This window comes from Bos taurus, chromosome 3 (assembly GCF_002263795.3).
Source record: "Bos taurus isolate L1 Dominette 01449 registration number 42190680 breed Hereford chromosome 3, ARS-UCD2.0, whole genome shotgun sequence".
NCBI lineage: Eukaryota > Metazoa > Chordata > Mammalia > Artiodactyla > Bovidae > Bos > Bos taurus.
In genome coordinates, this window is record NC_037330.1 from 118,895,653 (window position 1) to 118,922,254 (window position 26,602).

General features: G+C 50.4%; 1 protein-coding gene across 2 annotated transcripts in view; it reads right to left on the bottom strand.

The window, feature by feature from the left end:
* NDUFA10 (NADH:ubiquinone oxidoreductase subunit A10) overlaps window positions 1-26,602 on the bottom strand; it is a 38,971-nt gene that overhangs the window by 10,663 nt on the left and 1,706 nt on the right. Inside the window, 8 exon segments of one of the 2 annotated variants that reach the window (NM_176655.2) lie at window positions 6,003-6,111; window positions 11,112-11,197; window positions 13,380-13,434; window positions 15,259-15,338; window positions 17,195-17,316; window positions 19,075-19,161; window positions 19,675-19,890; window positions 20,605-20,773. In NM_176655.2, coding sequence (NP_788828.1) covers window positions 6,003-6,111; window positions 11,112-11,197; window positions 13,380-13,434; window positions 15,259-15,338; window positions 17,195-17,316; window positions 19,075-19,161; window positions 19,675-19,890; window positions 20,605-20,773 — 924 coding nt within the window. 2 annotated transcript variants of the gene reach the window in all.

Consider the following 26,602-nt stretch of genomic DNA (forward strand, 5'->3'; position numbering starts at 1 on the left):
GAAACGCTGAACCGAGGGGGCCAGGTGTCTGGCTGCCTGAGCAGGATGGGGACGGGGACAATGAAGAGGAGCCTGGAATTAAAGGTGCGCACTCGTGGCTGTCAGTACACTCAGACAAGTGAATACAGACACACGGGTATAAAATAGGAATCTCGGGAATCCAGTGATACCAATGTATAAATGAATAAGCAGAGAGGGGAGAGACCATCTCTTCACAGCAGAACAGTAACTAATGATGTAGAAGGAATGACGGAATCTGGATAATTACGCTTTGATAGCTGTCACATTAACCATTAATTCAGCCAAGAAAATGCTCAGATGCCAACTACCAGGTCAGAGTCTGATGAGGAAACGGACATTTACATGGTTTCAAGGAACTTCCACTGTAAATATTTATTAATTACAAAGAGTAAAACAGTTAACTTTACAGTGAGAACAGCACCTCAGTCAGGTGACCAGAGTTAACAGAGCCTGTGACAGGACAAACAGGAATCACATGCTGCCTGACAGAGCAAAGGCATCTAAAGCAAGGTTTAGTTTCAAGTTTCAAGACGTTGGCACTTGGAAGATCACAGGATGGTTATTTTTTAATATCCCTCAATTTGGTTTGGTTTGGATGTTTTCCCATGATCAGACTTAGGTTTTGTGTGGTTTTTGTAGGGATGTTAGGGAACTTACTGCATCTTATCCAGCAGCACGTGAACCTTCCTGGGACAGCTGATGAGCTCTGAACAAGGTCTGTGGATCAGAGGCAGTAATGCATGAATGTTAATTTCCTAACCTTGACAGCTGTATTGTGGTTATGTGGGAGAATGTCCTTGTTTGTAAGAATTACACATTAAAGCCATGGTTCTCAAACCTTAGTGTGTACCAGAACTGGCTGGAGGACTCCCTAAAACAGGCTCCAGGCCCCATCACCAGGGACTGCTCCAGGGCTGGGGCCTGAGAACTGGCATTCCTCATGGGCGCCCAGGTGCCCTGACACGCGACCACACTCTGAGAATCCGTGTGTCAGGACGGCTGAAGCTCACGGGCATGATGCTCATCACTGACAGAGGTTCGGAAGTTAGTTTTCTGTTCCTGTTACTTTTGTAAATTTGAAAAATTCCAAGATGAAAATCAGAACAGCTTAAAGAACATCTTAACCAATAAGGGTGAGACTCTGCTGTCAGCAAAACTTCCTCAGACAGAAGGACCACGACCTACAGGAAGGTGTGCAGACCAGGGAGGCTTCAGCAGCAGGGCAGCCAGGGCTCAGTGTGTGTGAACTGACCGCATGAACAATAATCACAGTGTCCCGAAGGTCTACATAGACAGTGACAGCAACAGCACACAGGACCGGGTAAAGGGAAGCAGAAGTGCTCCAGGGGCGGACGCTGTGGGACTAGAGGATCACCAATGCCCGTGAGAAGTCAGCGAGTCAAGGGTGAGTGCTGATCACCAGGCTGCCACGAAGAAACTGTGGGAGAAGCCATAACTAGTGAGTGAGCAGAAGAGGAGACGGAATAAAATGTTACAAACAACAGCACTCTAATCCACAAGCAGGCAAGACAAAAAATATACAAAGAAGAGGTAGGAAAATATAAAATATACAGTTAACATAAACTATTTAAACACAAATGTATCAGCAATTGCACTAAATGTGAACACATAAATATCCCCCATAGTTAGACTGGGCAAAAACTAAAGACAAAGTTCTCAGGTTAGAAGGTGTCCACCGGAAATACAAAGATACGGAAAGAATGAAATTGAAAGATGTGGAAAAAGCACCACCATGCAAATATTAACCGAAGGAGGGCTGTGGACGCCACCGAAGTGAGCAGTGAAGTGCCCCGAAGTAAGAACCGGCACCAGTGATGCAAGGAGAGTTTAATCACACAGAGAGAGACTGATGCTGAAGCTCCAAAACTCTGGCCGCCTGATGTGAAGAGCCAACTCACTGGATAAGACCCTGATGCTGGGAAAGATTGAGGGCAGGAGAAGAAGGGGGAGACAGAAGATGAGAGGTTGCATGGCATCACTGACTCAATGGACGTGAGTCTGAGCAAGCTCCGGCAGACAGTGGAGGGCAGAGAAGCCTGGTGTGCTGCAGTCCATGGCGTCGCAAAGAGTCGGACATGATTTAGCTATTGAACAACAAAAGGGTGACTCTATTAGGAAAGTGCAGCAATTCTAAATGTGTGTAAGTCTAATAATGCAACCTCAAGATATACACAAAGCAAAACCTGCCACAACTAAAGGAGGAACAGACCCACAGACAGCGGCAGCCTCCCCAGACCTCTCACGGCAAACTGACAGAGGAAGCAAAAAGAGTCAGTGAGGAGAGAGACCATCTGAGTAACGTGACTAAGACTTCCTTTCAAGGGCGCTGCAAGAGCCCAGCACACGACGGGCGGAATGGCCTTCTCCTCCAGGACCATGAATGATCCAAGGTGATCAATGCTGAGCTGAAAAGTCAGTCCCAGCCGCCTTCCAAGGACTGAAGTCACAAGGCTATTTGTGACTAGAGAGGAGTTAAGCCAGAAACCAGCAACAAAAAGACCATTAGAAACACTCCGCGTGTTTCTAAATTATCTAATATAATTCAAATTAGCACAATAGCCAAAAAAGAAATCAGACTAAAATTAGAAAATATTTTGAATTGAATGATAATGAAAACACAACATCAAGAACTATGAGATCTAGTTAATTAAGCCAAATTTAGAGGGCAATGTGACCAGCTTTACATGCATATATTCAAAAGCACGACAGGCAGAAAATCAATGATCCACCCACTCATACTAAGAAGTTAGAAAAACAGCAAATGAAAGGGGAAAAATAAGGAGTAGTCATCAGTGATGGAACGTACAACAGTACAAGCAAGAAGCTGGTTCCCTGAATAACGAGCTGCTTTCAAGAGGCTGAAACAGGAGGGAAAACACCAGGACTGGTAACGGGATGGAGAAGCGGACAGGGTCACCATCAATGTGATCGAATGAAAAACGCTAAAAAGGACATTTTGAACAACTTCACGCCAAGAAATTAGAAAATATGAAACAGAGGCAAATTCTTCAACAAACACAGCTTTGAAAACCCAAGAAGAATCCTGAATATTCCGCATGAAAGAAAGTTATGATGAAAAGCATTTCCGCACGGCTCCCCCAGTCAAGCCTTCTCAACACTGTAGCAAGGAGTCATGATGACCATGAGCAAATCCTTCCAGAGAGCTGAAATGAGGACCCCCTCTCAACTTAGTGCTCGATGTCAGCATGATCTTGCTGACAAATCTGACTAGGATACTATAAGAAGCTCACAGTAGGACTTCTCCGGGAAACCAAGGTTGGCCTTGCACTAGAAAATCAACCAGTGTAATTTTATGACCACAGTAACAGAAAGAAGAGAAAATCACCCATGACAAAAAGTGTGATAACGCTCAACATCCATACTCAACAGCAGCCCCCTGGAAACTCCTACTAAAACGGAACTTGCCCTGACCGGGGAAAGAGGATCTACGACTGACCTGGCTACTCGGCGCTTTGGTGGATCACTGAGAACTCTCTCCGTGAGATCAGAGGCAAGAGAAGGGTGAGCACTGTCACCACGTCTATCCAGCCAGGAACCAGAGGCACCCCACACAGTAACGTTAAGAAAAAGCCTGAAGATTAGAAAGACACTGTCCTCCTTTGCTGGCACGCGCTCCCCTTCTCCCACGGGGACTGTCAATGCCCGCTTGCCCACAGCTTTACTTCCTGAGAGCCCCAGTGCCTCCCGCAGCCACCACGATGCTGGCATGGCTGCTGCACCCATCTCCCACATCTGCCAGTGCAGAATTCAGCGGCATGGCTGTGCTGTGCTAGTCTTCCTGCCGTTTATGAGGAGTGGCGGTGGCTTTTCACTTGCATTACTGACATAAAGTTTCCTTTTAAAATAAATTTGTGGGGAAAAAAAGGTACCACATTTTTTTAATGTGAACGGCAGGGCACCTGACCTGCAGCTGTGACCTGACGGGCAAGGTGCCCTTGGACACTTGAGTAGGCACCTCTGCTGGCTCGGGTTCTGCAGGCGCCAGCACCTTCGTGCATTTACTCTGTTTGTTAGTTCAATGATTTATTCCGCTAAATGTTCACTGAGTGCGTACTAGGCGCCAGAGCTGTCCCAGGCCCTGGGAACAACGCTGTGCGTGACACAGACAAGAATCCCTGACCTCAGACAGGCACTGACATCAGAGTGGGAAGAAACAGAAAATAAACAGAAGGTAAGACAGAGAACCTTAAATGACGATGGCAACTGCTGGGGAGAAACCGAATTCCCAGAGGAGGGTAGGGCAGAGCCGCCGTGAGCTGGGGGGGCTGAAGCTCAGGTCTTGGTCATGGTCCAGGAGACCTTGCCGAGAAGGTAACAGGTGAGCAGAGGCGGGCAGGGGCGAGGGGGTGGATTCGATGCTGCGGGAGAGCCGTACAGGTCCACGCAGGGATGCAGAGTGCAGCTCAGTGCTCCTGGGACATTCATGAGGTAGGAAGGAGGCCCCTGCGGCTGGAGCAGAGGGAGGTCTCCAGTTGTCGAGAGGGCTCTGGCTTGTCCTCTGCAGGATACAGGGAGGTAAAAAGATGGGTGTGATGTACTTGGTGGGAATGTCCTGGTCTCTGGTTAAAAAACAGGCTGTACGTGGAGTGGGCAGAAGCAGGGCAGTTAGCTGGGAGGCATGCCAGTGTGGACCAGGGCGGTCACTGCGGATGTTCTGAACGGTGCTCAGACTGCGGACAGAACCAAGAGTATTGAACTTTTATATTCTGTCCAGTCTGTACTGGAAAGTGAGAAAGAGGTCGGCTGACTTCTGGGTTTCTGGCCTCAGGAGCTGGAACTCTGGAGCTGGGCATGGCAGGATGAGCTCAAGCAGGAAGGCCGCGGCCACCACGTGGGGCAGCCCTGATGCCAGGCTTGTCAAGGCTGCTGGGTCACCACGTGAGGGGCACGGACAGCACTCGGGGGCAAGGCCCCTGGCCCGGCAGAGCAGCATGGAGACAGCAGCTGTGGTGACGGGCCACTCAGCCCCCTACCCACGCCCGCCAGCTCCTCTCAGAGGACGTGAAACACAGACGCGCATCCGGAAGAAAGAAACACGAACCGCAGGGACCTCGAGCGACAGCTTTACACTTTCATGGTCCTCCCCAAATATCTGTGCTGAAAGTCACTTCGAAAGCCACCAAAGAACTTACTTAAAAGCGAATGCTAAGTATCTCATGTAAGAAGGAAAGCAGTGGATGTCCTCGGGCACCAGTCAGTGCTGTGCCAGCAATGTGCAGACACAACTCAGAGAACTAGTCACACAACAATGCTGAACTCAGATGCCAACTCGTCTGTGCACTGACCGCCCTTGCCCAGAGAATCCCACGGACAGAGGAGCCTGGTGGGCTACAGCCCATGGGACTTGGAAGAGTCGGACATGACTGAGCAAGTAACACACGTGAGCACTGACCGCCCAGCTTGAAGTTCTGATTTAAATACAGGTATTCTGCGCTTCTGCTGATAACCAATCACAGCCACCGCGGACGTTCTCACTATCCCACTGGAGCTGTGACTCAGGAGTGATCACTGCCGGCCATGTTCCAGCATACTTTCAGCCCCGACAACTCTCCACGCCACTCTGAACGAAGCCCGTGGACCTGCCCAGCTCTCACGCCTGCCCTCGTCCTCCCCAAGGGCGCCCGTGCACCCTAGGCCTCTGCGGAAACGCACACCTCCCCTCCTTGAGGATGACACACCGTGATGCCAGGAGTGAGAACTGATGGGAAAGGACAGAGAGAAACTGAGGAGCAACGAGAGGCTGGCCCAGACGGCTTCCCAGGAGAGCAGCGCCCTGCGTGTGGCCCTGCTGCTGGAGGGGCTGCACAGCAGAGATGAAGGGGCACAGGAGAATCACTTCAGCGAAAATGGAGCTTGCTCACGGAAACAGACCCACAGAGAGCACGCTCCAGAACCGACTTTGCACAGGCTGTCTGACACCCACTGCTCGAGGGCCTTACCTCTGTGAACTCCTGGAAGACCTGGTCACTCTGGTGGGCACCAACGGTGACCTCTGGGAGGAAGACAGGGATGGATGTGTAATTCAGCACCTCCAACTTATCCTGAACCCTGGAAAGTCAGACAGATGTCAGACAGACCGAACATCAAAATCAATACAGTAACATCAATAATCAATACAATAAATCCAGGAAAGTCAGACAGATGTCAGACAGACCGAACATCAAAATCAATACAGTAACATCAATAATCAATACAATAAATCCAGGAAAGTCAGATGTCATACAGACCAAACATCAAAATCAATACAGTAACATCAATAATCAATATGGCACACAAAACACCAAAGTCAATACAATAAAGTAAGCTATTAGGCTGATTGTTTAAAATATCCACCCCCTTCACCTCAGAAGCCAAACTTTCCCCAAAGAGCCTGTGGGGCTGTGGGAGCCACCCTCCCAACACCACTTTCAGGACAGACCGTCTTTTAAGAGTCCCACGGCCACAGGCGACTCCCTTTGGGGAAAGGACACAGATGTGAAAACATGAAGCAGGACCTGCATGTGCTCTGAATACAGACACAGCAGGGATACAAAGGTGAGAGCCAGCACCACCTGTTACAGGGCTGCTCGTGTGGCCAGCGCCCACGAAAAGCCTGCACGACTGATGACGCCTGAGGGACCGAGCGGAGAGCCACTGTCGTGGCTGGAACACCACTGCCAGCTCAGCACTCTGCCTGGGGGCCCCCGCAGTGTGGGGACCAATTCCAGGAGCGGAGGCTGAACAGGGCGCGTGGAGGAGGCTGGGGCGGGGAGAGCCCCGCGGGACGCCTCCTGCTTTTCTCAGCGCCGAGACACACCATCAGAGGACTCACTCCGTCTTGCCATTTTATTCTGAATGCTAAAATGTTTATGCTTTGTTATAATTTGCTTACTTTAAATTTACTCTGACTATAACTACTGGAAGATGAAAAGCATTTTGAGTGCTTTTAGGAAGAAATGTTAAGTCTCCTTTCTTCAGGGCTCAAAACCAAGAAAATGATTATTTTAAAAGGCCCTTTTCCCATTAATGACTTATAATGGCAGAAGATGCCTCCGCTGAAATGGCCCAGATGGAAGCTAAGTGGATCTGGCTCTCGGCCACGCTGTGAGGACCTTGGGTGGGCCCAGCTCCTCCTCCCCGGGGACCACAGGGCACTGAGAACCTTCGACAGGCCGCATGCGAGTGACCGGAGGCGGAAGCCTGCCCCAGCATCACTCGCAGGACCGACAACGCTGTAACCAGACACCGTCCCCAGGGCACGCTGCTGGGACGACTGCTTCCCTAAGTGTGCTCACATGGGTGTCACTGGTCGTGCACATGGGTGTCACTGGTCGTGCACACAGCTATCACATACACTCAATATGAGCGTTTTCTCTTCCTTTTAACTGTAAACTGGTTTACAGAATATCTTTCATAAGCCTGTGTCAATAAAGTACATGTCTTCACTTTTAACACAAATGGAATTATTCTATACTTATTATATGCTGATGTGCTCAGTCGTGGCTGATTCTTTGCGACCCCATAGACTGTAGCCTGCCAGGCTCCTCTGTCCACGGAATTTTCCAGGCAAGAATACTGGAGTGGGTTGCCATTTCCTTCTCCAATACTTATTATATAGTAAGGATATTTTTTAAGGTGATCTCACTGTAAACAATTTCAAATAAAAATGAATCTTGTGTTTTTAAATATTAATAAATATCAAACTGGGGTATGATTTGGTTTTGTCTATAGTTTTGAAAACCTAAAAACATACTGAAGAATTGAAAAGAACAAACTGGCCTAGGAACGCGTGTGACAGAGACCAACAGCGCCATCTACATTTAATCTGGAAGAACTACAGTTCACATACCCCCTTACAGAAAAGGTGGTGTTCAGTCTCTAAGTCCTGTCTGGCTCTTTTTGCAACACCACGGACTGTAGCCCACCAGGCTCCTCTGTTGCTCTGCCTGTGGGATCTGCCAGGCAAGAATACTGAAGTGAGTTGCCATTTCCTTCTCCAGGGGATCTTCCTGACCCAGGGATTGAACCCACCTCTCCTGCACTGGTAGGCAGATTCTCTACCACTGAGCCACCTGAGGAGCTCTCAAAGAGGGTGTATCTTTGAACAAATATCTTCAAACCACTTTTGAAGATTAAAAAAATAATCTATAGAGACTGTTCTACCACATATTCAGCCTTGTGTAAACTGCTCATTCACTCTGAGCTTCCGCGATGACTAAGCAGAGCCCTTGGAGCCTCTCTCCCGTAAACCCAACTCTGGGCCTCGAGATACTACAGACACATTCCAGACTGAAGATAAGCAGGGGACGGACACAACAGGACACATTTCATGACTCAGGAAGCTAAAGCGGTGAAAGGAAACATTCTGTTCACAAAGCATTTAGTCTAATTAAGGAGAGTCAAACACTGACAGAACATCCCCTTCACATCCCAGCCCAAAGTGTCCCCGTGAGAAGACAGTGTGTCCCTGAGGCTGATTCACAGAACGAGGTGCTCTGCCACGTAATTTCAAAACAACAGTGAGGCAAGAAGGGAAAGAAAAACAGTAAATTATGACTTACAACTCAACTGTTTCCCAATTAACGGAATGCTTACACTTTCTCCTAAAGCATGTCCAAAGCTATCTTTTAGCTTCTCCTGAGCGGCAAAGTTCTGCATGAAACCCTACAATTCTGATACCAAACGCCTACCCTCCAGTTTCGTCGCACTGGAATTCTCTTGGAAAGACAGCCTCCAGAAGTCGTAGAAAACACACGTCCCTGTGATGAGGCAGCAGGGGCAAGAAGGGAGCCCCAGCTCTGGAAGAGGTGGGCCCGCAGCCCTGCATGGAGAAGGCCCGACTGGGAACGCGTCTCCAGCACAAAAATGAAGCAAGCAGGGCAGCAGCGGTCAGTTACGGATTACGGACATGAACACAAAACACTATCAAGGTTGAATAGGTACTCACACATACATGATTACACACAACACACGCTCTGAGATGCACAAAGTGCTCTAAACCAATAATCTGGTCAGGTTCTGAACAGAATGAGTATAGCTGGAAAATGGCAGGTTTACTGTAATTATCTTAGAAAATGGTCATAATTTTGCTTGAGTCGCCCACATTAAGAAATGGCACTTAAGTGAAAATAAGCAGAATTACCGTTGTAAATTGTTATGAATTATCCTTGGGAGGCAGAGGAGAAAAAACTGGGATGAGGAAGAAGCAATCCCGTTGATGAAGAAGCGGTAAGTCCCCACATGGCTCAGTCCCGGCAAATGTCAGGGGCTGGGACAGCACCATTTTGTTTTTCTAGTACTCTGCCCAGCGGGAGCTGGTGTGACAAGAATCATGCATATGCCCACGTCAAATCAAAGTCTGGAAAAGTCAGAGGGGCGCAGGAGAAAAGAAGGCGCACAGGGCGAGCCTAGGAAAATGCTCAGGCCCTGAGGGGGTTACTGGGCAGGTGGGGAGGCCACAGGCTCAGGACACCCTGCATCCTGACGGCAGAGGCAGGGCGGACGATGAGGACTCTGAACTAATTCTGGGAAATGGAACCTGGATTCACGCCTCGACAGGCACGCCACAGAAAGGTTCTGAGAAAAGGGAACACGGGGTCACTGTGACACTCGTGAAGATTAGCTGGCGGGCAGGCACACAGGGATGGGTGGGATGAAGAACAATGAATCGAGGAGCGGAGATCCAGAACCAGGGCCTGCGGCCCCACCCTAGCGGCGGGACCTGGGGAAGGGGCGGGGTCAGGAGGGAAAAGGCGGGTTTAGGCAGATGATCCCAGGGGATGAGGCAATGACCCCACCAGGACCCCAAACAAAACCTCCCCAACCATATACAACACCCTAACAAATGCAAAAGACCTGGAATCACATGAACTGTGTTCTCAGACCACAACAGAATTAAACTAGAGCAATATTTATAGCACCAAATGCATATATTGGAAAGGAAGAAAGATCTAAAACCAATCACCTAAGCTTCTACCTTAGGAAACTGGAGAAAGAAGAGCAATTGAAGTCTAAAAAAAGCAGATTAAAAAAAAATAACAACAAAAACTGGAATAGATGTCAAGGAAACTGAAAATAAGGAAACAGAGAAAATAAGGACTTCCACAATACAGGTTCAAGTGTGCAAGCTGGCACACATTTTCTGGAGAACAATTTCAAAACACACAGTAGCCATAAAATGCGTTCACATAATCTGACCCATAACTCCAGTTTCATACTTTAGAAAAGTAACCTGAAATGGAATAAAAATAAGTACAATATGCTCATTACTGTTATTATAAATATGAAGAAGTGAAAATAACCCCAAAGACTGATATTAAAGAAATGAAAAGGACTGTGCCTGTATTTCAGAGATCAACTTTTTCTGTAAAGGGCCTATGTATGGCTTCATATATGTACCTTGTTTTTCTTATAATCCTTTAAAAATGTGAGGACCATTATTGGCAGCTGAGGCCTGGATGGGCCCCCAGGCCATGGTCCCCCACCGCTGACTTGCTTCTTTCAGAAGATTTATGAGGCATGAGTAGCCATTAAAAAACTGATTTTAAATATTTAACAAAATAGGGACACACTCTTATTAAAAGTTACCGTACAAAGACATATGCAGGATAATTTTTATTTAGAAATACAGGAACACACAAACACTTTAAGAAAGATGGGAAGAAGCCGCATTAAACTCTGACACCTCCCACGATGCGGGTCCGGCCTGGACTTGGGTTTCATGGCTCTGACCTCCCTGGCTTGAGCCCACAGCGCTCCTCCCCGTTACTCCTCATCGCATACTCGCGCCCGGCCTCCTGCCCTTGCCCACTCACAGCCCCTCCAGAGCTTGGCCTCCCCGCGACAGTCTTCTCCCCACCCCTGGGCAGCACCCCGGACCCGCTCCTCCCTCAAGCCTCCAACACGGCCTCCCGCCCTCGCAGCCACTCTGGACTGAGGACCTGTCTCTCACCTCACTCTGAAGACAGGAGCCACCTACGGAGAGCTCTGAGAGCCCAGGTCCTGGCCCCCAGGCCTGCCCCACCCAGGCCCCGCCCCTCCTCTCCCCACCCCGCCCCGCCAGAACTCACAGCATCCTCAGTTTGTGCAACTTGCGGTCGTTCTGATCCAGCCACGGCCCTTTGTCGTACTTCAGGTACTCGATATCCTCGACCACCTGCGTGCAGGGATTTAACAGAGGACTTAACAGAGAACATTCAGCGCACGACAAACCACAGACCCCGGCAGGAAGGATCACGCCCTGAGGGGCAGAAAGAAAGGTCTGATGGTCAGCCTTCAGTGAAGTTGGGGGGGAGGGGTGAGCCCCATGCGGGCGCCGGGCCAGCTGAGCCCCGGTGGAGTGGCAATTCCCCACAGGCTGGGAGGACGGGGCAGGCCTGGGCGTGGGCAGACTGGAGACGGCAGGGGCTGGGGCGCAGAGGGGAGCCAGGCCTCCTCCAGACTCATTTCCTCCCACAACTTGACTCCAGGAGGCAAGCTCATCCACTAAAGCAGCAACAGGACAAGAGGATGCACACAATTCCTAGAGCTCCAAGAGCCCACACTCCTCAGCCTGCAGTCTGGACAGCCGGACCTCCCAGTGGGCCGGCCTTTTCAAACACATTCTCCCCAAAACACGCCAAACTCGGGGACTTCTTAAGGTTCCAAGAATGTGAGCACATTCAGTTATGAACTCCAGTGATAACAGTCTCGGGGAACACGCACGACTCTTCTGCCCAGACCCGTGCCATGTAAAGCCTCTGCCAGAGGGACAGAAATAACCTGAACACAAGGACACGGACATCACAGACAGAGCAGCCTGGAAGGAGACGAAGCGCGGCCTCGTTTCCAGGCAGAAAGAAGCAAGCCTAAGAGAACCCCCGGAGCTGGGCCAGGGCCTGCCTGGACCGTGGGCCCCACGCCCCTGCTGTGAGAAGGGCCGGCTCCCTCCCCACGCGGGGGAGGCGCCGAGGCCCTGCTGTCCTTAAAGCAGCCGCCTCTGCAAAGCTGTCTGCCGTCACCATCTAGTCCTCAACTCCAGACCAAACGCCTGTACTTTCTTTTAGAATTTTTAAACTTTTTAAAATAAGTTATTGGCTTCCCTGGTACCTCAGCTGATAAAGAATCTGCCTGCAATGCAGGAGATCCCACTTCAATTCTGGGTTGGGAAGATCCCCTGGCAAAGGGAAAGGCTTCCCATTCCAGTATTCTGGCCTGGAAAATGTGTATAGTCCATGGGGTCATAAAGAGACAGACATGACTGAGTGATTTCACTTTTCAATTGATACTTAATATAAAATGAGGGATTTTTTTTTTAACCAAATGATGCTCATTTGCCTCAACACCATGTAAGAGCTAACCCAGTCTCTTCTACTTTTTATCATCGTTTAAAGCACTGACTTTTCCAACCGTGGGCACACGTGCACCTGTTTCTGGACTCTGCTCTGTTAAACCACCTATTATCTCCTTTATTAATAGTGCAGTGCCTTCATTACCGTAAATCTGTAATATGTTTTTACACTTGGGAAGGAAAATGTTATTCTTTTCCAAAAACTATTTTTAAGCTGGAGGATAACTGTCTTACGATGCTGTGCTGGTTTCTGAAGTGCAACACGGAGACTCATCTGTAACCGTGTAAACCCCTCCCAAGCCTCTCCCTCCTCCCTTCCCGCTCCCGCATCCCACCCTCCAGGTCGTCACAGAGACAGGCTGGGCTCCCTGTGTCATACGCCACCTTCCCACCAGCTGCCTATCCAAATGTTTTGATTACTCAAGCTCTCCTGAAAATGGCAGAGGGTGACCTGCACCCACTACTTTGGGGAAAGCTGGTATCTTTATGTGGTCGACCTCAAACAACACGATCCAGAGTTGAAACCCAAGCCTGACCTGGAGGCGGGCCTCCTTGTGCGTGGACAGTGGTTCCTCCACAGCCTTGATGCTGTGAGGCGTCGCCATGTTTCCTACTGAGGACCGCACGCTGTGCAGCAGTGTGGGGTTTACTACTGAGAAAATCCACGTAAGAGCGGACCCTCGCGGTTGAAACCCCTGTCGTTCAAGGGTCAACAGTCTCAATAAATCTTACCTATTAACTAATCCAATGCTCAATTTTACCATAACCCAAAATTCCTTGCATCTCCACCCTTTCATAATTTTAAGATCCTAGAAAGTGAATACCTTAAAGGAAAATCAAAACGTCATGCTCAGAGAAATGTGATGGGAGGGGCGAGGCACTTGTATCAGATCACGGAACACAGATGCTTCTAACATCAGGAGGAGCCGAACTCATCACTTGATTTGCAAAACCCCTACACAGGAGTTAAATTTAAGAAAAATTATAAAATGTTCAGCCGTTTTCTTACCTTTTCTGCATCCTGAGCTTCCCATGCACTGTACTGTAGAACCTCACATTTCTCACTGTAAGAGGAAACGAGATGCTTTCCTGTAAGTCTTCCCAGTGGACGTCACTGCACAGATGAATACCTGACGCCAGGCGCCCACTCTAAACAGAAACGCCCGCATTCTCTGAACTGGCTCTCAGGGAATGGCTGGCCAAGAAGGGCAAACCTGAGGCAGGGCTGTGCCCAAGGCTGGATGGTAGTAGCAGCAGGCCTGTTTTCTGACCCTCACCTGACTAGACCGCCCCCACCGCACAGGCAGGAGAATGGTGCTTACGGGGCAGGGACACGGGTCAGCTCCGCGGGCACGCAAACCTCCACCGGCGGCAGCACGCATCGCAGGAAGCACAGGGGGCCCAGGGCCGCACGGACGGCAGCCGGGGGCGGCTCGGGAGGGTGGGGCAGATGGGGTGGCGGAGGGACATGTTACTTGAGCTGCTGTAATTCTGGGGAGCCCAGCGTCTGACCATCTGCCCTGCTGGGCGAGGATGTGAACTTTCTTGGCTCCACAGGGGATTCACCAGCCACCAGAGAGCAAGTGCGGGGCTGGGTTCACCTCCTAGGAGGGGGCTGTCTGACCTCCAGCAGGACGCAAAGCAGCCCCTCAGGAGCCCAGGCCCGTGTAGGGGTATGAGCTAACTCCCCACTCAGCTCGCGTACAGAGCATGCAGGAGCACTGGACGAAGCAATGGACACTCAGAACCCCTGCTGGACACTTCACCAACAGGAGGCCCTGGGTGAGTTCTTGAAAATTAAATGCCAGGTGCAAGAAAACCCTTATTTCATCTGTAAGCCGAATCTAAGACTTCCTTTCCTGACAGCACAGCTCAATGTCCTATTTGGGACTGGCTGGGGAGCCTTTGCTCAGCAGTGACTTTGCAGCTAGAAGATCACCACAAGGAATCTTTGGAACTGAGAGTCTAGGGCCGGCCACCTCTCCCTGACACCTCTCCATGCCCGCCCCGGCAAGATTCACAGGACTTTCTTTCTGCGCTTCTGGCCTTGAAAATAGAGCAGCAGTCTGTTTCTACTACCCATGAGAGAAAAGCTGATCACAAGGAAGCACTGGTTTACAGCTAAAAAAACTGCATTCTAATTCAAAACTTTTCTTCCAAAACTGCTAGACAATACTCTGTTCACAGTTTCAGTTACTTTGAAATTTTAAATAACAAGAGCAAAACATTTTCAGGTATCAAAAAAGGCTTACGCTTTCTAAAAGTCTGAGAAATTCTACTAGAAACCTTAACAGCGTTACGGAAACATCCTAATTGTAGCTGGACGTGAGTGACGGCAGGAAATGACTGCCGTGTGCCTGACACACGAGGGCCACAGGACGACTGGCCAGAGAGCGCGGATGCTCCGTGCTGTCAGAGGGAGGGAGAAGCAAAGCTGCAAAGGGGCCCAGTGGTGTTTCCACCGAACCCAAAGGCCCCTTAAGCAACAGCTTTCAAAAGGACCGACAGGCGCTGCTGAGCCTTCCCAATCACAACCACCGAGTCCCTCCAGACAACCTTTCTAGGTAAAAGGGCCACTCAGTTGCCACCGAGAGTGAAAACATGAGTTCTCTAACGTTAAAACCTGTCACCGAACATAGCTTCATCTCACTTCTACTATCAGAATAGCCTAAAGATACGACAAAATAAATATTGGCTAAATTAATAAAACAAACCAACTCCCAGCCGACCAAATCAAACTGAAATGTCTGCTGTCCTTCTTGCTTATAAACGTCAGATTAAGGCTCCCCAGACGAGATGGAGTGAAATGAACTAGAAGCGCTCCCGGGGCTGGGGGCCATGTGTGCAGAGCTCCATCTGGCACATAAACCCACCACGCCCCGGCTCACCTCATCTCAGGCAGGAAGGTCCCCTTATAGGCATTCTCGATGTCCTGAAGGTAGGCGGAGGTGATCTTCATCTCGTGTGGCTAAACAAAAGCAGAAAGCAAACGTGGGAAACGTCTGTACTTACGTAAAGTGTGAGACAAGCGACCAACATGGTGCTCCCAGGACAGCCGTGTGGGGTGCTGCAGGGATGGGGGTGACAGGAAAGAGCTGCAGTGCCAGTTCCAACAGTCCCCTCCTGCCGCCCAGAGCACGGGAGTCCGCCCAGGGAGGCCTGGGCTGCGGCCTTCTCTTCCCAGACTCTAAGATGTGGACTGCGCGCGGCCGCGGCGCCTCCCGTTCCGGGAATGAGAGGTGGCAGGCCGCAGCAGGGGAGGGCCCGCCTCTCCCCCATCCTCACACCCCGCTGTCACCAGCTGTCTCCCCACCCCGCCCACCTCCTCAAGCTCACTTCCCTTTCACATGAAGCTTGCCAAGCACAGAAATGTAAACTTCCAATCGTGAGTGCAACTCTCCACACTGAGAACCTTAGTTTAGCAGTGCTAAGGGCTAGGTTATCTTTCCCCATGTTCAAGTTTCTTCGTGGCGTCTGCATGTTCTATTTCCCTGTTTACTATTAGTATCCGCCATAGGAATACATGTCTAAAAATGACATAATGTTTCTTTGATAAAATGTCTCCTTTTCTTAGACACAGTGGTAGTTTTAGCTGGTGACGGTATTCATCAAGTACTGGAAAAACAACAATGTTAATAGATCTAATGTGTTCCTTGAAACTGTCTCTTAAATATTGCTACCCAGATAACAAGAGTTATCTAGAGAACTGTAAATATTAATATATAACTTCCTATTTCTCAATAAATGTCACTTTAATAAGCAAAAGCGTTCCCTAGAGCGATAATTAAATACTCTGACTTGTAGTTCCCATCTTTGGCCACCAGATGGAATGTTCTCCAAAGCACAAACCACACAGCACGCTCGGGAGTCAAGGCTCCACGGTGCAGCCAGGCCACCAGCAGAGACACAGGCACCCCGAGCACGCGCAAACCGATCGGGGGCAAGAGAGTGACCGCAGGCTGCTTAAGCCGCATCGAGAGCGCCTGAGCATCTCTGCTGCCCTGGAGACGACCAGCCCTGAGAGGCACTCGCTGAGCACCCACGTGAGCCCGTGCCCAGGACGGACCCTGGGACAACAGATACACAGGCAAGTCCACACTGACATCAGTGTCAAAAAGACAGTGTTTGCTCCCATGAAAAAACACCCTCAGCAGGACTGATCTTTCCAACAAGGACTAGCTGTAAGGGCGACGACGGGCCTGGCCACCATGCACCTCGCCGGTAGGACCAATTTCAAATCGCAGGGCTTCCAAGACCGACTGCCTCAGCACCACTAAGGCGGTGAATGGACGTGTGTGGAGATCCCTCTCTGGGGTCACAGAGTCACTGAGCAGGAGAAAGAGGACAAGGGGCCCAAACCCATTAGGTGTGAGAGGTAAACTCAAAGGGTGTTAGAGACGACTCAACCTGCAGGAAGCGACAGAGCTCGGCCATCAAGAGCAGAAAGGGAGGCCGCGTCAGGGGGCACGCCCGCCCTCAGGGCGCCACGTGTGCAGACGACACAGGTACAGGGGGTGAAGGCATGGCACACCAGGGCCAGGGGGCCCCGGGGAGCAGGGGCAAGCAGGGGGCAGCAGGGCCGCCCGCAGCCCACCACACTGGGACCTGGGGGACGGCACGTGCACACCCAGGTCCCGGGGAGCAGGGGATAAGCAGAGGGCAGCAGCGCCGCCCGCAGCCCCCCATGCCGGCACCTGGGGGACGGCGCGTGCACGCCCAGGTCCCATGGGCCCTTCAGTGAGTCAGTCCCCACCACGTGTAAACACCACCACCGTGAATGCCGACACCCAGAGAGGCGGGTCTAGGACAGGAAGGCTGAGTTACGTTTCCCTTCTTCTGGATCCGGCTCTGGACCTCGGGGACCGGCACGTCCACGTAGACGACCACGTGGGGGGGCAGGTACTCACAGATGGTGACCTTCTTCACCTGGTTGTAGTGGTCCACACCTGGGGGGAGAGAAACGCCTCCTGTCAGCCAGTGGTCCAGACAGCCTTCAGGCACACGTCCCTCTCAGATTGAGGGACAAAGGGGCCGGCAGCTCTCAGAGCTGCGTGTCAACCAGCAGCCGCATGACAGTCATGACCGTGACCGCCGGCTACATGCACATCGTGCTGGCCCACAGCAGGGCTCCCCCCATCACCACAGACCACAAGGATCAGGCCACAGAGACCAGCTGACTACCCCACAGTCAGGGGCTTTCCTGGTGGCTCAGTGGTCAAGAACCCGCCGGCCAATGGAGGACATGCCGGTTTGATCCCTGGGTTGGGAAGATCCCCAGAGGAGAAATGGCAACCCAATCCAGGATTCTTGCTGGAGAATTCCATGGACAGAGGAGCCTGGTGGGTTACAGTCCATGGGGGTCTCAAAGTGTCAGACGTGACTGAGTGACTAAATAACAAGAATCCAAAGTTAGACACTGGGATTTAAACCCAGCCTAGTAACACTTTCACTTCACTTCAAGAGTTCTCTGCAGCCCAGATCTGCACATGCCTTGGCTGCATACAAGGTACAATGGGTAGCGCCATCGGCCCGGTGGTTAGCCCCACTGGCAGGTGGGTCCACTCTATTCCCTCACAGGCTCGCCAAGTGCGCATCCTGGGTGCCTCAGGCCCAGCTGGCCCCGCAGGTGCTCCACTGCCTGTTGCGGGTCTTCCTCTTGTGATGCCCCGTCCAACCCCAACTTCCTACCGAGGGTCTCCTTCTTAACCTCCCTTCCCTGAACACATCCTTCAGACAAACGATCTCAAACGGAACCACACATCTCCCTTGCCTAACCCCGAGGGGCTCCCCTGTGCGTGCCTACCCCCAGCCCCCGGCCCCCCTCTGAGCCTCGCCAGCGCCCACAGCGCATGCCACTCCCTTGAGGGCAGCACCGTGGCCTAACCTGGGCTCCCTGCTCAGGGGCGCTGCCCCCGAGACCCCATCTCCACGCGGTCAGCCATTCCCCAGGCTCCCTCGCTCCTTGTGGCCAGGCTAACTGCAGCCAGGAGCCTTTTCCCTTGTCTACTGGCCACTTGTCAGACCTTCAGCACCGCCCACCCGGTGCTACTGGCACTGAAAGCACCAGAACAGCATGTGGGCGCGAAGGTGGGCTTCCCAGGGCCAGGAAGGGCCGCGGTGGCTGCAGGCAGGAGGCTCCAGGACAGGCCGCTCAGGGAGACCATCTGCTGGGGCTCTCCAGTGTGCTCTCACGGGGAGAGATGACTTTAGGAGGGACAGGGCAGGCAGGGACTGGCTTTCCCTGAGGGAAGGCGGCCTTCCCAGGGCCAGGAAGGGGCCGTGGTGGCTGCAGGCAGGAGGCTCCAGGACAGGCCGCTCAGGGAGACTGTCTGCTGGGGCTCTCCAGTGCGCTCTCACGGGGAGAGATGACTTTAAGAGGGACAGGGCGGGCAGGGACTGGCTTTCCCTGAGGGAAGGCGGCCTTCCCAGGGCCAGGAAGGGGCCACGGTGGCTGCAGGCAGGAGGCTTCAGGACAGGCCACTCAGGGCGACCGTCTGCTGGGGCTCTCCAGTGCGCTCTCACGGGGAGAGATGACTTTAGGAGGGACGGGGCGGGCAGGGACTGGCTTTCCCTGAGGAACGGCATCATTCATCTACTTATTAACAACAGATGCTCACAGAACGTGTACCAGCTGCAGGGTGGGTCTAGCAGGACCTTTACAAAGCCACCCCCGTGCCCACAAGGCCAGCCTGCCGCCGACTCACATTGCTTCCGGATGAAGCCTTGTCGGTACATTGCCTCCAGGAAGACAAAGTCACTGTAGATGGAGCGCTCCAACACCACACCCTGTCCTGTTTAAAAACATGGAAACAAAAATCAGAATCAGAGAATAACTGCAGCAGTGAAAACCAGTCTGTTCACTTTAGAAATGGAAAAAATTATTTACAACTCCATTTCCATACCAAATATTTTCAAAAGAACACATATCATATATGCACTTCTAAGCAGAAAATCATTTTCTAAAACTAGAATACTCATCCACTTCAGAAATAGAATGTTCTGTTTTGCTCTTTTGCAGATCCAACAGAAACATCAGCTAACAGAGAAAAGGCACTGGTTTTTGAACTGTAGACTCCCCGCCCCCACCCCCATCCTGCCCCCATCCCAACCGCTCAGTGAGACCCTGGGGTCAGCCCTCACCACACCATCATGGATCTCAAGTATGATCTAATTGGAAAGCCAGAACTTGCCTTGTCAAATACCCCTTAAAGCAGCTCTACAGAGAGGCAATCTAGGACCGAATTCCGGAAGGGGCCCGAGCGCAGCCTACGCCCAGCAGCCGTCCGCCGCGCAGGGACACGCACCTGTGCTCAGCAGGTGCTCCAGGGCATCCGCGTACTGCAGCAGGCGGCTGGCGTACAGCCAGGACTGCAGGCGGTAGCTGTTGCCATCGTTGCTTTTCGGGTCGTCGTAAAACTTCTCCAAACTGCAGTTGCCACTGAACTGCACAGGCAGGGGCTTCCCGTCCCCTGTGGTGCTGTCCACATAGTGGATTCCCGCCTCGGGAAAGTGCTTCAGGCCTGAGGAGACAAGCCCCCAGACGAAACGTGACGCGGAAACGTCACAGCCCACAGGGAGCAGCGGGGACCCAGCTGAGCACCATCCCTGCGGCCGGTCAGCTGAGACCGGGGAAAGGTACCCTGATGCCTGCGTTCCTGGTGTGCAGAAGGGAGCACGCGAGACCCTGGAGACACATGTGCAGGGGCGGCATGAAGCCCAGGGCTGATGACAGCAGGTCCCCCGCAGCCTTGTGTGAGCTGCTCCCGAGAGGGAGAGCTGCCCCTACGTGCGGGCGTCCGCTGCCTGCATGTGGGCACTGGCCTGTCAAATACCAGAGAAGGGGCTCGGACAACACCGGCCCAGAGTCAGAACCGTGGAGACACCTGCCTCTGCACCAGGGAACTGCGTGCCACCACTTCCTATGAGGGCACGTGTGCGTGAGTGAGGGGACCATCGGCCCTGCTCCAGGGGCTGCTGCACAAGTGAGACTGCTCGTGTTAATGTGCTCAGCTTACATCACCAACATAAAACCCCAGTCCAAACTCACAACCGGCTTGGACTTCAAAGAGTTTCCCTTATCTGGAAGACTAAAAACAGCTTTTTCAATGAGTGTTTCAAAAATGTAAAATACCTACCTTAGGCCCAATTCTATCTACTCAAAATAAAATCACACCCAGACAAGGAACTGTTTACCTGAGAAGACGCTGTTATTCTGCATAATAACAAGTTCATACCTAGTTTCTCTGCTATTTCTTTCGCAAGCTTGCTTTTTCCAGAACATATATTGCCATCTACAGTTATCAGTTTGCTCTTTTCTGTCATCTTTTTGGTTGCTTTTTCACCAAGTATGTACGCCAACGGGCCATACTGCAGCTTGAACTGGACACTTGTATGAATTCCTCCCTGAAAAACACACACCAAACATCACCACCATAGGAGCATCGTGGTTATTGCAGGCATTAGCAACTTTTAGATATAAATGCCAAGAAGACCCTCGGTGACAAAAGAACCAACATCAACATCTTTATAACCTATTTGTTTAATTACCATCTCCTAGTCCCACCCCCAGCATAAGTTCATAAAGGCAGGATACTGTTTTGACTACTGCTAAATCCTCAGGGCCTGGAACAGGACACATCTACCTTGTTCATTAAAAATTGTATGTGTGTATGTGTGTGTGTGTGTGTGTGTGGTGTGTGTGTGTGTGTGGTATGTGTGTGTGGTGTGTGTATGTGTGTGTTGTGTGTGTGTGAGTGTTGTGTGTGTCTGTGTGCTGTGTATGTCTGTGTGCTGTCGTGTGTGTGTGTGTGTGTGTGGTATGTGTGTGTTGTGTGTGTCTGTGTGGTGTGGTGTGTGTGTGTGTGTGTGTGTGTGGATGTGTGTGGTGTGTGTGTCTATGTGTGGTATTGTGTCTCTTTGTGTGGTGTGGTGTGTGTGGTGTGTGTCTCTGTGTATGTGTGTGTGTGTGGTGTGGTGTGTGTGTGTGTGTGTGTGTGGTGTGTGTGTGTGTGTGTGTGTGTGTGGTGTGGTGTGTGTGGATGAATGAAAGAAAGGTAGGATGGAGGGGAGGTGGGAGGAAGGGGACAGAGAACATTTCTTTGGTTCAGGCCTCAGTCTGTGGAACAGGTTATCTCATGTTTTTAAACAGCTCCCGATGTCCTCAAAGTACTTGAAAGCTAACAGACCTAAAACTGAAATTCAGCATGACCTGACCCCCATCTGCTCCCCTCACAAGCTCCCCTCCACCACCCACCAAGCAGAACAAAGGCCAAGAGTCACCTGTGACCCGCTCCTCCTTCCTCCAGCTCCATCACCACACACACAACCCCACTGACCCCAACCCTTAAGTCTCTCTGGCCAGCGGCCCCTCCCTCCCCTCGGCACACTGACTGCAGCCATCTCACATCCCTTGTCTGTAACGCAAAAGCCTGCTTCTCCTGTCTCCAGCATGCAGATCTATTCTCCACACTGAAACTCAAACACCAAGCCTCGCCACTGTCCCCCATCCCAACCAAAAAACCCCACAGATCAGCACAGGGAGGAGCTGGAATGCCCTGTGCAGTACTGGGCTAGAGCTAGAGACATTGGTGTGAACTCATGTCCAGTTCACGACAGACACAGGGGGTCACACAGGGAAACACTCACGGACACAGGTATTCAGAGGTGCGTACAACGGACTCCCCTGCTCTGTCTGCCAAGAGGGCCTAGAGCAACAACACCCCAGGATCAATTATGCCGAGCACCTAGATCTTGGTTTCTAATGCTGTTCTCCACTCAAAGGAGCAAGGGCTCCCGGGAGAAATGGCTGATTCTATGGCTACCTCTTGCGAGGCCAGGTAGTAAGGAAGTGTTCACACACACACCAGGAGGGGCAGGCTGCAGGGATATAGGAGCCACCTGAACGAGTGCCCAATGGCCACAGCTGGAACAGCCTGAGCAACACAGTACAGCTGCACTGAGTTTTAGCCCGAAATACAAAACAAATATACACAGTCCATACTGGTATAAATATAGAAGTATGGAAGAGAGACAAGCCTCCCAGACGATAGAATTCCAGATAATTCATGAGGATACTCTGCCCTGGGGACAGAGAATAATCCCCACTCCCTGGGTATGGGCTGCACGCAGTGACTTCCCTCCAAAGAGGACTCGATGGAAAGCGGGGAGAAAGAGCAACTTCACAGCAGAGACGCTGCCACTGCCCCAGTCAGGGGACTAAGGTCGACAGTGACAAGTCACATTCATGGTGTACCTTGCACAGTACGTGAGGAGGACGGCACTTGACCTCTGTGCTCTTCCTCCCAGAACACACAACCCCAGTCTAGTCATGAGAAAATATCAGACGAGTCCCATCGAGGGAGAAACTACCTGCCCAGTACTGCCCCAGACTGCTGCAGTCTTCAGACAAAGGAGAACCTAAGAAACCCTTGCGACCACAGGAAGCCAACGAGCAGAACGATAGGTATCACAATGCTCCAGAGGTAACGCCTGAAAAGACAAACCACCCAAAGGCCCATCAACAGGAGACCAGTTTAGTAAACGGCAGGGCAGTCTCCGTGTTCCCAAGGTCTCAAATCCTAACAACCAAGAACCTAATTCACTAAGCAGCAGCCGTGTGCCAGTAGGTCAATCACTGATTCATTCAGCAACTGTTTCTTGATTCCCGTACCATCCTGTCCTTTTCCTAGACAGGATATGGGGATACGGCAGTGACTCAAAAAGATCCCACAGGATAACAAAGCAAAAAGAAATTATAGAGTGAGTGCTGCAGAGGGAGCACAGTGCATGGGATGGGATGTAAATTAAAACGGATGGTCACAGAACCCTTAGAGATTGATGTCTGAACAAAGACTGGAAGGCAGTGAGGGAACTAGCCACATGGACATCTGGGCAGAGGAACAGTGAGCGCCAACGGCCTGAGGCTAGAGCACTGCAAGGGTCAGCAAGGCCAGAGTAGCTGGTGCCACGGGGACTGGATGGGGAAAGAGCAGCAGAGGAGACGAGTGAGGGGTTAATCACACTGGTGCCCTGCATCCTGGGAATCAACCACTCTTGCCCCTGGAGAAGGGAAAGGCTCTCCACTCCAGTATTCGGGCCTGGAGAATGCCATGGACTGCATAGTCCACGGGGTCGCAAAGAGTCGGATACAACTGAGACACTTTCACTCACTCACTCCTCCAGACTACCTCTGAGCCATGTGCAAACTGTTCCTTCTCCATGTCCCCAACCTGAAGACACCACAAGCTGTGGCCCAGAGCGGGTGCACAGCAACGTCGTAGAAAGCTATCAGTCACTCTGACTCCAAAATCTTTCCAAAGTGCTTTTTTACATTTATGATAGTCTTTCTGTAATTTCCTATCCTCAGTCTCATTTTTCTGCTCTGTGGAATCACATGGAATAGTGATCTTTCATAACACATTTCCAATTTCTTCAATTATTCCTCAATTATTAGGTTGATGAAAAAGTAAGTGCGGTTTTGGACAGTGAATTTTTTTAAATGATTCTAACTAGGCTCAAACACATCTTTGTTAATCAAAATAGGAACCATTACAATCAACATGTTTCTGCCAACAATATATAAGTTTGTTTATTCCTATAGGTTAAAAAATCCATGCTTTGGGATTCAATGAACTCTTGGAAAGCATTTTCTGCCTCTTGCTGGTTGGGGAAGTGTTTTCCCTGCAAAAACTCATCAAGGTGCTTGAAGAAGCGGTAGTTGGTTGGCGAGACGTCAGGTGTATATGGTGGACGAGGCAAAACTTTGTAGCCCAATTCGTTCAACTTCTAAAGTGTTGGTTGTGCGACGTGCAGCCAGGCGTTGTCGTGAAGAACTGAGCCCGCTCTGCTCCCCAGTGCCGGCTGCAGGTGCTGCAGTCTACTGTGCATCTCATCCATTTGCTGAGCATACTTCTCAGATGAGACGGTTTTGCCAGGATTCAGAAATCCGTAGTGGATCAGACGAGCAGCAGACCACCAAAGAGCGATCATGATGTTTTTTTGGTGAAAGCTTGGCCAAATTTGGGAAGTGCTTTGGAGTTTCTTCTCAGTACAACCACTGAGCTGGTCATTGCAGGTTGTTATATAAAATACACTTTTTGTCACACGTCACAATCAGATAGGGAAATGGTTCATTGTTATTGCACAGAATAAAAGATGACACTTCAAAATGACGATTTTTTTGATTTTCAGTCAGCTCATGAGGCACCCACTTTCTGACCTTTTTCCCATTTCCAATTGGCTTCAAATGTCAAACAACCACAGAATGGTCGATGCTGAGTTCTTCAGCAACTTCTCGTGCAGTTGTGAGAGGATCAGCTTTGATGATCCTCTCAACTGGTCACTGTCAATTGCAGCCATGAAATTAAAAGACGCTTACTCCTTAGAAGGAAAGTTATGACCAACCTAGATAGCATATTGAAAAGCAGAGATATTACTTTGCCAACAAAGGTCCATCTAGTCAAGGCTATGGTTTTACCAGTGGTCATGTATGGATGTCAGAGTTGGACTGTGAAGAAAGCTGAGCACTGAAGAATTGATGCTTTTGAACTGTGGTGTTGGAGAAGACTCTTGAGAGCCCCTTGGACTGCAAGGACATCCAACCAGTCCATCCTAAAGGAGATCGGTCCTGGGTGTTCATTGGAAGGACTGATGCTGAAGCTGAAACTCCAATACTTTGGCCACCTGATGCGAAGAGTTGACTCACTGGAAAAGACCCTGATGCTGGGAGGGATTGGGGGAAGGAGGAGAAGGGGACGACAGAGGATAAGTTGGCTGGATGGCATCACTGACTCGATGGACAGGAGTCTGAGTGAACTCTGGGAGTTGGTGATGGACACGGAGGCCTGGCGTGCTGTGATTCAAGGGGTCGCAAAGAGTTGGACACGACTGAGTGACTGAACTGAACTTCCGATGGCTAGCCACTGAGCTCGTCTTCCAGGCTCTTGTCTCCTTTGCAACTTCTTGAACCATCATTGCACTGTACGTTCATTAGCAGTTCCTGGGCCAAATGCGTTGATGTTGCAGTTTGTCTCCACTGCTTTATGACCCATTTTGAACTCAAAAAAAAAAAAAAATCACTCAAATTTTCTTTTTGTCTAACATCATTTCCCTAGTCTAAAATAAATGTAAAATACACAAGAAGTAATGTTATTAGCAAAGAAACATAAAGTGAGAAATGTGCGTTAAAATGATGTATAACATAACCACATTTAAGAATGTATTTCAACAATGTGAAATGAAATTACTTTTGCACCAACCTAATAACAAGCTGCATACTCTTTGCATCCTATTTATTTTCCTCTGGACCTACTGAAGTCCATCTATATTCCCTGCAGGGAGTGATGTTCAGGATGGACACAGTCACAGATGGGTCCATCTAGTGAGCACCCCGCAGCAGAGTAGTACCCGCTCTATCCTGGGGCTCTAACTTCCACTAATGCAGGGAAGTATACTGGGTGTTAAACACAACTATCTCTCTCTTTTTCTTCTCTTTTGCAGCCTGAATTATCTCCTAAAGACATTTATATGACTTTTTAATAAGACCACTGCACTGTTCTGTTCAATAACCTTTGCTCATCAAAATCCTAAGCACAGAGGTCAAGTCTCTACAATTTGCCACCTGCCGGGGACCAGCCCCAGCTGATCCAGGGAATTCGAAGCGGGGACGGCGTCGGCGAGGATCAGGAAACAATTGCTTAATTAAACGTTAATTAAGGATATAAAGAGTAATAGAATGAGGATAGCTCAGTAGGAAAATTCAGTGGAGAAAAGAGGCTGAAATAAGGATAGCTCAGTGAGGAAATTCAGTGTAGAAAAGAGGCTGAATAATTCAGCCAGAAGGTAAGAGAAAGAACGACATGGTGAGACCAAGTTCGGTGAACAAGGCCCGCACTTTATTTTCCAAAGTAGTTTTTATACCTTAAGTTATGCATAGAGGATAATGGGGGAAGGGGTAGAGTCATGCAGTAAGCCAGGCTTTCTTCCTGCAAACTTATCATATGCAAAAGCTTAGGTGATTTGCATCATCTTCTGGCCCGGAGGCCTTTTTCTCTAAAGGTGATTATTCTCAAGTCAGGCGCCAGCCTCCAAAAAGCATTAGATAAAGTTGCATTCCTACAGAGCAAAGGTGTGGTGGGCTATAACAAGAAAAAGAATTAACTCAAGGGTCCCAGGTTACAAACATTAAAGCTACTACTTACACCAACTATATTAATCAATACACTGCCAGGGACA